This window comes from Equus przewalskii, chromosome 28 (genome assembly GCF_037783145.1).
Source record: "Equus przewalskii isolate Varuska chromosome 28, EquPr2, whole genome shotgun sequence".
In the NCBI taxonomy this organism is placed as follows: Eukaryota; Metazoa; Chordata; class Mammalia; order Perissodactyla; family Equidae; genus Equus; species Equus przewalskii.
In genome coordinates, this window is record NC_091858.1 from 24,597,147 (window position 1) to 24,612,143 (window position 14,997).

Consider the following 14,997-nt stretch of genomic DNA (forward strand, 5'->3'; position numbering starts at 1 on the left):
GAATAATGCCGCAGTGAACATGGGGGTGCATGTTCAAGATAGTGATTTAATTTCCTTCAGATACATACCATCAGTGGAATTGCTGGATCATATGGTAGTTCTATTTTTATTTTTTGAAGAAACACCATACCGTTTTGCATAGTGGCTGCACCAATTTATATTCCTACCAACAGTACACAAGGGTTCTGTTTTCTCCACATCCTCACCAACGCTTGTTACTTCTTGTCTTTTGGTAATAGCCATTCTAACAGGTCTGAGGTGATATCTCATTGTGGTTTTGATTGGCATTTCCCTGACCATTAGTGATGTGAAACATATTTTCATGTACCTGCTGGCCATTTGGATGTCTTCTTTGGAAAAATGTCTATTCAGGTCCTTTGCCCATTTTTTAATCAAAGTATTTGTTTTTTTTGCTGTTGAGTTGAGTTCCTTATATATTTTGGATATTAACCCCTTATCAGATAGATAGTTCACGAATATTTCCCCTCATTCACAGGCTGCCTTTTCCCTTTGTTGATTGTTTCTTTTGCTGTGCAGAAGCTTTTTAGTTTTATGTAGTCCACTTGTTTATTTTTGCTTTTGTTTGCGCTTTTGGTGTCATATCTGAAAAATCATCTCCAAGACTTATGTCAAGAACACCTGTGTGTTCTTAGATTTAAATCTTTAACAGATTTCAAGTTAATTGTTGTGAAAGGTGTAAGATAGGGGTCTTATTTAATTCTTCTGTATGTGAAGATACAGTTTCCCCATCACCGTTAATTAAAGAGACTATCTTTTCCCCATGAGTGTTCTTGGCTCCTTTGTCAAATATTAGTTGGCTGTATATGTGTAGGTTTATTTCTGGGTTCTCAATTCATCTGTTTTTATGCCAATACCATACTATTTATATTATCATACCTTTGAAATCAGGAAGTATGATGCCTCCAGCTTTGTTCTTCTTTCTCAGGATTGCTTTGGCTATTCAGCGTCTCTTATGGTCCCATAAGAATTTTAGAGTTGTTTTTCTATTTCTGTGAAAAACGTCATTGGAATTTTGATAGAACTTGCATTGAATCTATAGACGGCTTTGAGTAGTATGGACATTTTAACAATATTAATTCTTCTGATCTATAAACACAGGATATCATACCATTTATTTGTGTCTTCTTCAATTTCTTTCATCAATGTCTTGTAATTTTCAATGTACAAATCTTTCACCTCTTGAGTTAAATTTATTCCTAAGTATTTTATTTTTGATGCTATTATAAATGGGATTGTTTTCTTTATTTCTTTTTCAAATAAGTCATTGTAGATGTATAGAAATGCAATTGGTTTTGTATATTAATTTTGTCTCCTGTAAATTTACTGAATTCATTTATTAGTTCTAACAGGTTTTTTTTTAAACTTTTTTGGGGATTCTTTAGGATTTTCTATACATATAAATATCTGAGATCATATCATCTGCAAAACAGAGAACAATTTTACCTTTCTTTTCTGATTTGGGTGACTTTTATTTCTTTTTCTTGCCTTATTGCTCTGGCTAGGAATTCCAGGACTATGTTAAATAGGACTTGTGAGAGCGGGCACCCTTGTCTTGTTCCTGATCTTAGTGAGAAAGCTTTCTCTCTTTTACCATTGAGTATGACATTAGCTGTGGGTTTGTTGTATGTGGCCTTTATTATGTTAAGGTCATTCACTTCTATTTTGGCTTTTTAGCTATGCCTCTTTGTATTATTTTTTAGTGGTTACTCTTGGCATTGCAATATACATTCTTATTACAATCTACTTAGAATTAATATTTGATCACTTTAGATTTTATTCTTTACATCTGACTTTTCCCACTTCATAAATGAAACAAATGTCACAGTGGTTTAATTCCATTTAAACATCATACCCCTGTCTTTAAGTTCCTGTTTTTTATACCTTTTAATTCTTTATAACTTATAATGTATAAATCCCATCAGAGTGTTATTATTTTTATTTTAAACAGTTGCTTTTTAAGGACATTAAGAAAAGAAAAATAAAGTCTTTTATGTTTACCCACATATTTACCATTTCTGATACTCATTATTCTCTTCTTGTAGATCTTACTTTCCATCTTGTATTATTCTCCTTCAACTTGAAGGACGTCCTTCAGTATTTCTTGTCGTACAGGTATGTTGGTGACTAATTGTCTCAGCTTTTGTTCATCTGAAAATGTCTTTATTTCATCTTAATTTTAGAAGACCATTTTCTTGGATCTAGAACATATTCTGTAGGATTTCAATCCTTTGAAATATATTAAGAGTCTAGTTCCAAGGCCTGACCAGAGAGAGGGCAGATGGGACACCTGCCATGGTCAGGGATTGGGGCAAGAACTTTGAGGAGCTAAGACTGATGATTTCTACAGAAGGTAAGTGTTGACATGGAGCAATAACGGCCAACATGGGCTGACAAAACTAGGATGTATTAACAGGACCAAGAGGAGCTGATGTTGGCCAACATGGGCTGACTTGGGTCACAACTTCTGAATCTCATTGATTCTATAGCTGGAAAGAACCTTAAAGCTTCTGTCACTTTTTAGAGGAGAAAACTGAAGCGTGGAAAGGAACTTTCTCAGAATCACACAATTGCATAATGCCAGAATCCAGGCTCTGAAATCACATCTTCTTTCTCCAAGCCCAGGAGTCTTTCCTTCTGTCTCACCTGCCTCTCCATGGAGGTAAGGCACCAGAGTGCTGATCGATCTGGGCAGCACATGCCTGAGAGCTCATGCTTGTCCCTAGCGAGGCCTGGAGCAGCTTTCAGGGCAAAGGTTGTTCCAAGTTCTGGAGGAAATTTTTCGTTCTGCATTATCTGGGTTAAACCCCTGGGGGCAATGACCTTATAGCACTGTCAACCCCTGGAGAATGAATGGCAAGGAACACGCTTAACTTTTAGATGCAGATAACCACCCCCAACTGAGGACATCCAGATAACGGACACACAAGATCTTGGACCACAAGAACTTGGACACTTAATATTAACCACATTTTCCAATCTGTGGCCTTTTCTTATTGCCTTTTAGCTTTTATTTCTAACCTTTTCTAAGCCACAAGCTACAAGACCAGGAGTCTGACTATAGGTAATACTGAAATTTCCTTGGTTTGAATTCCATCCCATATGTTTTTTTCTTTCTTCATATGTTAGTATATATATTGAAGATGCTTATTTACAATAATTTATTGACTCAAAACATTAGAGAAACTGTCTAAACATTATCATAAAACAATACGATCATCATAAAATAATATGGTGCACATCAGCAATGCTCCCACCCAGACACATCACAGCACTAGCAGAGGAGCCTTGAGAATCTCTGGGGATCTGTGGACACTCTAGTTCAGAGGGGGTTAGTTAAGAGCTGCCCTCCTCAGCAGCTGGATAAGGCAGTCAGGGAGCCATATTTGGGGTTGTAGCCCCAGCTAGTGGCAGAGGAAAGTGGATGCCCGTTTTATATTCTTCTTTAAAATCTGGAGTCCTTGACCTCTAACCCAGGTGGGCCAGGGGCCACCCCTGAGGCAAACCATGTGGACTTGTACCACTATGCCATCTCCACCGTCCAAAAACTCCAAAACTGCTTGGCGCTGACACAGCACCTCTAGCTACAAGCGGACATTCTCCTTTTAGTTTGTGTGATCACTGCTGGGGCAGCCCATCCACTTGTCAGCACCTTTTCCCTTTCTTTTCTCTCCTTCTTTCCCCCCCTCCTCCCTTTCCTTCCTTCCTTCCTTCCTTTCTTTCTCTCTTTCTCTTTCTTTCTTTCTTTTCCTTCCTTCCTTCCTTCCTTTCTTTCTTTCTCCCCTCGTTCCCTTCTTCTTTCTTTCATTCATTTAGAATAACAATAATACTCCACAACTCAAAGACGTAAGAATAACATTGTGTTTTCAAACTAACAAACTGACAATAAGCTCCTTCTTTTTCTTATTTTTTTAACTGTAAAAAGCATTACTTTTATTGGAAAAATGAAGTCTGAGTCTTGTCTAAGTCAGTTGAAGTGGGAATTTTAATTTGGCTAGGTTTCCTTTTTGGCAGCACAATTTAGAAAGTGACCAGTGATCTCATATAAGGGCTTGACGCTAAATACAGCAGAACAGGCAAAGAAGAGAAGGCACAGGCAGAGGGCAGAGGTGAGAGAGGCATTTTAGAACTGATCAAGGTCGGGGTAGCTGGTGTCTGTCTGCCTCTTCAGTCCCTGTAAAGCTTTGCCCTGAGCCTTCAGGTCTCACCAGGATCTAAGCAACGTCATAATGTTATCACGCTTAAGATAGATAGATGGCATTTGTTAGGCACTTGCTAGGAGCCATGCACGTTTTATAATCCTTTACGTTTAATTTTCTGCCAAATGAGAGACCCACCCAGAGAACCCTGGGAGTCTGGACTTAATGCTCTGTCTCCTCGCACACCTGTGCCTTGCTGCACCAACTCACCTTCTGGCTAGGCTCCGATTCCCTCCTCTGCCTCGTCCTTCTTGTTGTGAAGGCTGCATGGTTATTTCCAGCTCTGCGTTTCCATCTCAAACTCTCGTCCTTCAGCTCTCTATTTCATTGCTGCCCTCTTGGGGCAATGCAGCCTCAGACAAATCTGCCTGTCATGACCCCCTGTTGTCTAACTCTGGAACTTTCTCTGTGGTTCTACAGCTCTACTGAGAACCACGTCCTCCCACAGACGGGTTTGGACACCAGCAACTTGAAAAATAAAACAATAAACGCCAGATATAGAAGCATATAAAAAAAAGTCCGAGACAGACAAATAACTTGTTTTTAAATGCTATGGCCATGGAAGCATGGCTGAAAAGTTCACAAATATGACCACCTCGTTTTATTGCCCCTTGTTTATATACTGAGTTCAGAGGTTTGTGATACTAAATTGTAAGTGAAAAAGTCAGTAAGAGCGTTTAAATCGGGCAAAGACGTGGGATCATAGCAAATTAAAAGATTGCCTTTTTCCTTGCCTCCTCCCTTTGGTTAGCCCAACTGCAAAGTCAGTGTTGACTTCTGTCATCTTCTAAAATTCCACCTTTCTGTGGTGCTTGTATTTCTGGAACATTCACTCAAAATAGTAAGGTTGCACTCTGTCCCCTGGTGTTAATTCTGGGTTGTTTGGGAACCCAGCTTCTCCAAAGGAGTCAGGCTCCGGACTTTCTAGTAAAGGGTGAGCATAGATGTTTTTAAAAGGGGGTGCTGTACCTTTAAATTCTGAAAGTGAACTTGGCTCAGCAAGGCCAGCAGTCAAGGTCCAGCCCCTAGAAGAGAGAATAGTTACAGATTCTCCATCCTCAGTCTTTGCAAGGGGACGGCTGTGCCAGCCGGGCTCGGGCAGGCTCCTGGCAGCATGGCAGCGAAGCCTGGGGCCCTCCTGCTGGTCCTCGCGCTCAGCCTGGCACAGCCAGCCTCGGCCCACCGGAAGCTCCTGGTGTTCCTGCTGGATGGTTTTCGCTCGGACTACATCAGTGATGAGGCCCTGGAGTCCTTGCCTGGTTTCCAAGAGATCGTGAGCAGGGGAGTAAAAGTGGACTACTTGACCCCAGATTTTCCCAGTCTCTCTTATCCCAATTACTACACCCTAATGACTGGTGAGTACCGGTTCCTCTTCTGGGTCGGGAGGGGCGGGCTGGAGTCCAACAGGGAACAGTTAGCTCCTGGAATCGAGTCTCGTTTGGGTTTTCCTAGTCCTTTGGGACACCAAAGATAGACAAGAAATCTGTGTTCTTGGCTGAGATTTTTCTTTTCACGGTTGTGTTGGTCTCCAAAAGTTATCCCAAGGACCTGTTTTGGATTCTCAGTGTGGAGAACAGAGAACTACGTGAACAGATGACTTACAAAAATGATGAGTTTTACAAGGAGAAATTCTAGCTAACTCCACGTTTTCTAAGTTCAAGTTTAAAAAGTCAACAGGTCTTCGTGTGTCCGTACCAAATTCCTTCTGTCCCTTTGCTCTGCAGTCATCTGTCCTCCTGGAGGCATTTTGGCTTGTTTATCAACGTGCTAGACTATGAGAGTTACACGTGGGGTTCCTGGATTACTTGGAGCGAGTTTCTAGGCCATATCCTGAAATATTATTACTTAGCAATGCCACTTGCGTCTTCTTTTGCTTTTTTGGGCCAGGTAAAATGACACAGAGAAGAAAAGAGTTGTTGTGTAATTCAGATTCCAATTTTTAACTTCTAGCATCTGTTAAAAAGAAAAAAAAGCCCCAGCTAACCCAGACTGTGCCTGGGTTTGAGAAAGCTGATTTTTCCCTGAAGATGACCTTCCTCTGGGATTGCCCGAACGCTAAATGTGATTCCACAAACTTGATCCTCTGTCTTTGCAATAGAACGTGCTTTCTGCTCACGCAGTTGGATTCCCAGCTTCGTTTGTTTGTCAGTTAACCTTTGTAAGGGCCAGCAAGAGGTTCTCAGAAAGAATTTAGCAAACCGTCCAGGGAGGCTGTTAAGAATGCACTGTTATTGCTGCTTATGCAGGACTTCTCTGTGTTCAGAACACAGGGAAAACTATAAATTATGTTAACAGAAAGGGGATGAGAACTCTTGCATCTCGTTATGGATCTCTATAGATTGGCAAACTGAAGGAGTTTGAAAAGACAAATCGATGTCTCTGATTTCATGCATGGGTTCTGCACGCATGTGTACGTGAAAATTCCATACAATTCAAGGGGAAAGAGACTGGAGAATTAGAAATGAAGGCATGGAGAGAAAAAAATCCAGACTGCATACAAGCCAGGAATTTATTTGCTTATTTTTTTATTTCCCCCAACAGACAAACAGCCAGCGTCTCTAAGATAAAGGGGATGAACAAAAGTCCTCTCGTCCTCACTTGGCACACGTTCCCCCGTGGAGGGAAGCAGTTTGCAGGCTGCTGGGTCACACATAGCTGTTATTGTGTGTCACAGCCCGACTTCAGTTCTGTCCAGGGAGCTTCATACACGCAGACCACCCCCATTCCAGTTGTCTCTCAGCCTTGCTGGGAGACCCAATTCATAAACTGCCACGTGCGGTTTTCTCGATCTCAGTGGAAAATGAACAAAATCCATTTTAGAAAGTCAGACTCCAGTGAGGAAAAAGGGCCCATTACAATCTCCACAGAGAAAGCAAGCCAGTGACATGGTCCTTTGTCTGTCAGACCCACATTCCTGATATTGGCACCAGGAATAATTGGCACAAAGCCTCGGTCATGCAGGGACACACTTTTTCAGGCCATGGGTGTCTTCACTTGTCTTCATGACAGAAGAGCCCCTCCCACAGTGGGACAGTGCAGTTCCCATGAGAGTTTGACAAAGATCTCACCTTCACTTTCAAACTGAGCCTAGCCGAGGAAGCCATAAGTTGTCCATGTGTGTTCTGCGTATATATTTTTAGATGGTAGAATGTATTATCTGATCAGAAAGCCTGCTCAATACTTAAATTGGCTTTTCCAGTTTGGAAAAGCAATATTGTATACAGGATGTGTCTGGCAAGGCTCATGTTCGTGTGCAAATGTCTTTGGGTCTCATTTGTCTTGGACCCACTAAGTGAACGAAAGGGCTTGGCCCAGGCTGATAGGCTGGGAGATGCCAGGCCAAGAGGATGGTATGGTTTCCACCACCCCAGGACTGGCTCAGGGCTAAATTTAGACTGTTTCTCCCAATATCCATGCTTATTTTTCCACCTGATGTTGAAATACTCCTCTTTTCTCATATCAGGAAGGATCTATCTGTTGGGATTTCTATTTAAACATATGGTTTGAGCATTTGAGCATTTTGTGAACCAACAAAAGAATCGTGCTAGATCCTTTTGGTACTAAAAGATACGCTGTTTTAGGGATCCTCAGAATTCGTAAGGGAGAGTATGGTCTCATTTCATTACGTGAATTATTGCCCATAAGACACAAAGCCCTTAGTGTCATTCTCTTTGCATAATAAGAAATGATGGCTTATTGGAAGGAACCCTGGCTTTGGAGCTGGAGGAACTTTCTTGGAGTCCTCGCAGAGTCAGGATGATGCTGGAAGACTCCAGATAAGCCATTGCACTGCTCTGAGCCTCAGTTTCCTCAGCTTCTGAATCCCACTCAGGCCAGGGTCTCAGGTGTTGCCAGATGCGGACATGAAAATAAGCGATGCATAGGGAATTTGACAAAATTAGGACTGGCATGTCTTGGGAAGCCTCCACGTAAGATATTAAGCAAATGACTAAAACTCTCTAGAGAGGAGAACTCCTTGGGAAGCCAATGTGGATGGCGATGGGAAATAAACAATCACAAGATTTCAAGAAAGCTTGGAAATCATGTCGCCCACTGACATGAAGCCATGTGGCTGATTTCTTTTCTCCTTCAAAATATATTTGCATGAGGACAAATGTGAACAAAATCCCAGTAGTGATCAAGAAGATTCGTCAAACAATTGAGTGCTGGCAACGCATAGAATCCTAAAACAGGGCCTTTCGCCCAGGGAGCCTCCGTCCAAGTTGAGGAGGAGAAGCACATCGGGTACCTATAACATTCTAGAATGAATGACAAGGGCTGAATCGTATCCCTCCAAAATTTGTGTGTTGCAGTCCCAACCCAGAACCTCAGAATGTAACTGTGTTTGAAGATATGGTCTTTAAAGAGGTGATTAAGTTAAAATGAGGCCCTTAGCCTGGGACCTTAATCCAATGTGACTGATGTCCTTTTATGAAGAAAAAGAGACACTAGGGATAAGCCTGCACTGAGCAAAGGGCACATGAGGGCACACCGAGAAGGCAGCATCCTGCAAGGCAAGGAGAGAAGTCTCACCAGAAACCAAATCTGCCAACATCATGATCTTGGATGTCCATCCTCCAGAACTGTGAGAAATAAATGTCTGCTGTTTGGCTCCCCAGTCTGTGATACTTTATCATGGCAGCCCTAGCAAACTAAGATACTAAGGACCAATGGGTAGTTTCCTAATATGCTCCAGAAGACCAGAAGAGAGGAGAATTTTCTTCCAGTTGGAGTAGCGTGTGGAAGCATTTTGAAGGAGGTGGGCCCTGAGCTGGAATAAACAGCCACAAGCATGGCATATATTGTTCTGTCTCCCTTTATGCAGAGGCACTCTTTCTGAAGAGCGGTGTGTGAACCAACTTAAATTTTAGTTGAAACATAACCAGTGTAACTGCTACTGGCTGCTTTTTGTTTTAGTCTCTCTTACTGTGGCTGTTTTTGTAAAGTTATTCTCTCTTTGAGGTAAATTCACATTTGATTGAAGAAAAGTTTAAGATAAAATCCGTGGAAGGAAAGCAGTGATCTCTTCAATCCGGATCATAGGTGAGAGAAAATGCCAGGTATATTTTGAGGCAGCCTAACTTAGCATCATTTTGCCGAGGTCAATGGCAGCATTTGTTTGTAATTCTTGAACCCTTCTGATGAAACATTTGGGGAAAGTGGTCCAGAAACGTCCTGAGTAGCAGGGAAACCAGTCTAGCATTTAATCTTGACTGAACGTAGTCTTCCAAGAGACGAACATCTGCCGAAGTGAGTTTGCTGTGCAGTATGTGATGATCAGTTCCACATTTAGAAACTAGTAAAGTTCAAGGAGTGGTGCTTCACTCCAGACACTGAAGAAGGTCAGCAGCAGGCTGAGATTGGAGAGGGGGCATCAGAGCCCAGTTCTCACATAGCAATTTGCGGGGCCCTGACCTGAGTCCTGGAGCGCCCAGGAGGTTATGCCTGTGACCCCGGACCCAGGGAGAGCGGTCTCCCTAAGACCGGTCCAGTAGGCAGCGAGAGCCTGAGTCAAGGTGCTCTATCAATCCTTGACCGGAATCAAAGCAAAACCAAGGATGTCCACCGCTTAGAATTAACAATGGTGCCAACGCAGTTCCTGTTGTCCTCCTAGGAGTCACGTGGGAAGCAGATTCATCCCAGATATCAAGGATCCGACACTCTGGAGAGAGAGATTGCAGGGGGAGGTACGCTTTCCCTGGTTTTTAAGAGAATAGCTGATTTAAATTAAAACCGGCTGTCCCTTGGACCAAAGGAAATCAGTGCAGAAAGCACTTGAGAAATCATGTTTTGAAAAAAACCCCCACATGCTCAGTTTTCTGGAGAATTCGGGTTTCACTTGGGGGGCTGCCCAGCGGCCTCTGCACGCCCACAGCACAAGCAGCACGGACGCGGCCTCCAGGGCTCCCTCCCCTCCCCCGAGAGACACTGGCACGAGAGATGCGCCCCAGCCTGTTAGCCTCCTTAGATTCAGACACCTCCTCAGATATGTTATGTTGGATGCCCTCAACTTCTCCCCTCATTCTCTCTGGTACAAAACCCGATCGTGCTTTTGTTCTCCCCAGTGACCTCATAGGGGTCAAGGGTCAGTCCTCAGGCTTTGACTTCGTGCCCAGGAACAGCGTTTGGCACAGCCCGTGCTCCTCTGTCCTCACAGCTCACTCGGGTTCCAGGACTCTGGCCTCTCTGGTTTCCTCTTGTTTCACCGACTGCTTCTCAGTCCCTTTGGTTGGTTCCTCCTCATCTTTCTCACCTCCCTTTCTCTCACGGCCTGAGTCAGCTGTATTTTCCAGATGGATTGGAAGCTTCCACTTCTCCCACCTCCATCCCAGGCACTCTATTGCTTAGAGCTTCCTAACAGCGCCAGCTCCCTCCACCCTCTCTGGCCTGCAGTCTGTCTCCACGTATGAACCAGAGCAGTCCTTTTAAACACACATCTGATCGTGTCGCTCCTCTGTTCAAACCCTCCAGTAGATTCTGCTTTCACTCTGAGTAACATCTAAAGTTCTTACAGAACTGACCCCACACAGTCACCCAGCCCCTTTCTGACCTCATTCCTGACCACTTCTCCCCTTCCTTCCTCACCTGTTCCACGCACGTGCCTCCCTCAGGACACTTGAACTTGCTGCTCCTTCTGGCTGGAATGCTTTTCCCCAGAAAGAACCAAGATTTGCTCTGCTTTTTTCAGATCTCTTCCTCAAAGTCACTGTGGTGGCCTTCCCTGGCCACCCTAACTAAAAGAGCTTACGTCACTCCATCACTCTCTAATCGCTCACTTCCCTTATTTTTCATCAAATTTTCACCAATTTGATTATTTATTCTGTCTTCTCCAAATAAAATTCTTTATAGCAAAAAGCCCTTGTAATAATGATTAAAACATTCAGAGTTTTAGAGAACTTGTTGATTATTATTTTGATGTTGGATATTCCTAAATTAATAAGGAGGAGAAAAAACCGAAATTATGCTTTTCTTTATGAAAGTGGTTAAGGGCCATTTAGGTGAGCTGATTACCACTCATGTCTAGAAGTGTGATATATCTCAAAATATGTCTATGAATTTTGTTTTAAATTTTGATTATAAGGTTGGAGGCATCAAGATGGTTGAAAGGACGGTCACCCAAAGTAGAGGATCCAGGCTTGGGGTATTGGGAGGAAATTTAACCAGAACACTAGTCTTCAGCATAGCCCAAGAGAGAGCCTAGTTCTAGCCAAGACTGCCGAATCCAAGAAAGCAGAGGCGACAGCAAAGCGTAAACAGGGCAAAGGGTTGAGACCCATGTGAACAACTGTGAGAGGACAGTGAAGGCCAAGTTTCGTGTGGTCCTGGCTGTTGGACGTAGGGCTGGGTCTGGCAACTTAAAGGGCTCGTGAGGCCATCCTCGTGTTCTCATTCTCCATCCCGGATTGCTTAAGTGGCTGGGCTGTGAACAGAGACATTGTGAGAGATTCCTTAGGTATCTGAAGACACAAGATGGTGTTATGAGCTGAATTGTGTTCCCCCCGATTCATAAGTTGAAGTCCTAACCCCCCAATGCGTCAGAATATGACTATATTTGGAGATAGGGTCTTTAAAAAGGTAATGGAGTTAAAATAGAGTCATTAGAGTGGGCCCTGCTCCAACATGACTGCAGTCCTCGTAAGAAGAGGAGATTAGAACACAGATGGGCACAGAGGGAAGACCATGTGAGGACAGAGGGAAAAGACAGCCAAGGAGAGAGGCTTCCAAAAAGACCAACCCTAATGACACCTAGATTTTGGACTTCTAACCTCCAGAATTGTAAAAGATATATTTCTGTCGTTGAAGCCATCTGGTCTGTGGTACTTTGTTATGACAGCTCTTGGAGACTAATACAGACACGGTGGTGACACTAGGCTGCAATGGAAGAATGAAGGGTTTTTTTCGACAGACCGCTTCCATCCCAAAACCCACTTGCTGAGAGTTTCTGCTGGTTTCTGCCCTGGAATTCAGGTAGTCATGGTGTGTTGGTTTTTTTAGGGCTGCTGTAACAAATTACCAAAACTGAGTGGCTTAAAACAGTGGAAATTTATTCCTTCACAGTTCTGCAGGCTAGTGATCTGCAATCAAGGTGTCAGCAGGGCCACGCTCTCTCTGACGCCTCTGGGGAAGGATCTGTTTGATAACTTTCTCTTAGTTTCTTATGTCGCCAGCAATCCTTGGTATTCCTTGGTTTATAGATGCTTTGACGCATCACTTCAGTCTCTGCCTCCATTGCCACATGGTGTCCTCCCTGTGTGTCTACACGTGTCTCTTCTCTTCCTATAAGGACATCCGTCATTTTGGATTAGTCCCATTCTAATGACCTCATCTTAACTTGATTATCTGTAAAGATCTTGTTTCCAAATAAGGTCACACTCACAGGTACTGAGGGACAAAACTTCAACAGATCTTTTTGGGGAGCACAATTCCACCCATAACACACGGTGTGGTGCAAAGAGCTATAGATTTATGCAAAAGATCTCATTTCATCTATTCTGTCCCTTTTTAACTTTCAGAATTTGAACAAGTTCTTTTGAGTTTTAATATTATTTGTCAGTAGAATGGAGAAAGTAAAACTGACCCAATAAGCTTGTTGCGAGGACAAAATGAGAAAGTTTCTGTAAAAACCACCATTATAAAAACTGTACATACTACGTACTTTATCAGTAAGATTAGGTTACATTATGTTGCAGTAACAAGCTATGTCACAGGCTTACAACAGTGAAAGTTTATTTCTCCCTCATGTACGTGGACTTTCAGGATTAACTTTGCCCCATTTCCTCTTCGAGAACCAGGCTGAAAAAGCAACTTCTAAATGATCTATGCTGCTCACATGGCAAAGGGAAAATGGCAGAACAATGCGATGATGCTTGGATGTTCTCAGAGGTGGCACAAGTCACATCTACTCACATTTCAGTGGCCAAAGCAAATCCTATTGCCAAGCTTGATGCCAATAGGTTAGGGAAGTATAATCCTCCCACAGAGAGGGAAAGGAATTATCTGTAACATTAATGTAATGTTTCACAGACACTGAATGGATGTTAGTTGCATTTTACAAGAAATGTATGGGTCTTAATGAAAATGAATGGTATCGGGATAAGTGTCTGCAACTCATGAGAGGGCAGTATTATTGGGAGTTGTAATGGTCTTGAATATTTTCATGGAGAAGGTGGATCTAGAACTAAACATTGAAAGACGAGTGGAAAGATTTTAGTAGGAGATGAATTTTTAGCCAAATCTTAAAAAAAAAAGAACTCTATACAAACTGTGATATATGAGGGACACAGCACAAGCAAAGGCAGAGAAGCATTAACAAGATGGTGGAAGGGTGATAACCCATTCACCAGGTGTAGGCTGGAGGGTTAGAGAAAGAGGAATTTGTGGGGAAAAAAAGGCATGCAATTGACAGAAGGCTTTGAAAGCTAAATCGAAGATAATCCAACAAATGCCTCCTTTCCTCCTTTTCCACTTCAAACATCTGAGCATCTATCTCTATGATGGGCTGCAAGGGAAGAATTGAGTTTGAGGCAGAACTTACTGATTGGGTATTGAGCGAATATAAAAGAACTAAAAGGATGGAGCCTGAATCAATTCCAAGGCTACACGATACTCAGAAGTCTGGGTCTCCTATGAACAGAGACGGGAAAGTTTGGAGGGCTGTTTATTTGGGGAAGTAAATTTTCATCTGAATAGACTTCAGGTTGGAATGGGATATTCACCTAGAGTTGGATCTTTAGGGGATCAGAGACAATGTCTTAAAGGAGAGTTCTAGAAACATGTAGAATAACCATGGGAGTAAAGGAGAGAAATTGCTCCTGTGGATCCCAGTGGACCCCAGTAAATGCACTTCTTACCTGTCTGCTTGCCACACAGTTGATAGAGGATCTTTCTCACAGATGCACAATTAAATCTATCTTTTCATCTGCATGAACTTTTGTCTGAAAATTGTCTCTACTTCCCAGGGACCCCTAACAACATCTTCCCACATTTCCATTTAAAACTACAGTCTGTGTAATGAGTCCTGATTGAGCTGCCTAGAGAGGCAAGCTGGGTGGGTGAGGCATTGGGCAACAGAAGCTGTGAAGAGCGCTAACCGGCTCATGCCCTGAGAAAAAAGTGTGTTCCAAGAATTTACACAAGTAATCTTTCCTGGCACATCATTATTTAAGCTCCCATCAACAGACCTCTCTACACTGAAGTGTCACTTTTCAGAGAGTATGTTTCTCTTGGCTTCCATGGTGATGAGAGGCAGTTCTTGTTATATAGCATTCAGCTGCTTGAAAGTCACTCCCTGAAGAAGGGAATGGTTAGGGTAGTGGGTAAAGCTTAAAAATGTGGTGAAAGCTTTTGATTATAATAACAGCAAACCCTTTTTCAGAAGGTTCACCCGCACAGAGCCAGTGCGGTCTCCAAAGCATGACTGATCTCCCCACCCCCGCCCACCTTGTTGATTGATAGGACCATATGCCTCCTGCCGAGGCTTCTGGGAGTTTGGTTAAACCATGCTGCTCTCAGTACCTGCTTCATCATGAATGCTTTGGCAGAAATGGGTTAAAGGACTTTTAAAATTAATTCAGAGGGAGCCTAAGTCAGCATGTTAACATTTATTTCAGAGACACTTTGAACAACACCTACTCATGTTTCAGAGTCCCCTTCTGTGAATAGGACTATTGTGTCCACAGTCTCCCAGGCAAAGACCTGGGGCAAGTTTGGGGCTCCTCTGGGTCCTTTTTGTAGCATTTGGCTATGTTGGATATTGTGCTTGATCATAACCTACTCGTAT

At 42.8% G+C, this 14,997-nt stretch overlaps 1 protein-coding gene across 1 annotated transcript in view; it reads left to right on the plus strand.

The window, feature by feature from the left end:
* Positions 1-5,086: 5,086 nt before the first annotated feature.
* The window catches only part of ENPP6 (ectonucleotide pyrophosphatase/phosphodiesterase 6), a 103,789-nt gene continuing 93,878 nt past the window's right edge, over positions 5,087-14,997 (plus strand). Inside the window, exon 1 of the mRNA XM_008517262.2 lies at positions 5,087-5,572. Coding sequence (XP_008515484.1) covers positions 5,332-5,572 — 241 coding nt within the window. The 5' untranslated portion in view covers positions 5,087-5,331. The remainder of the gene's footprint in view (positions 5,573-14,997) is intronic.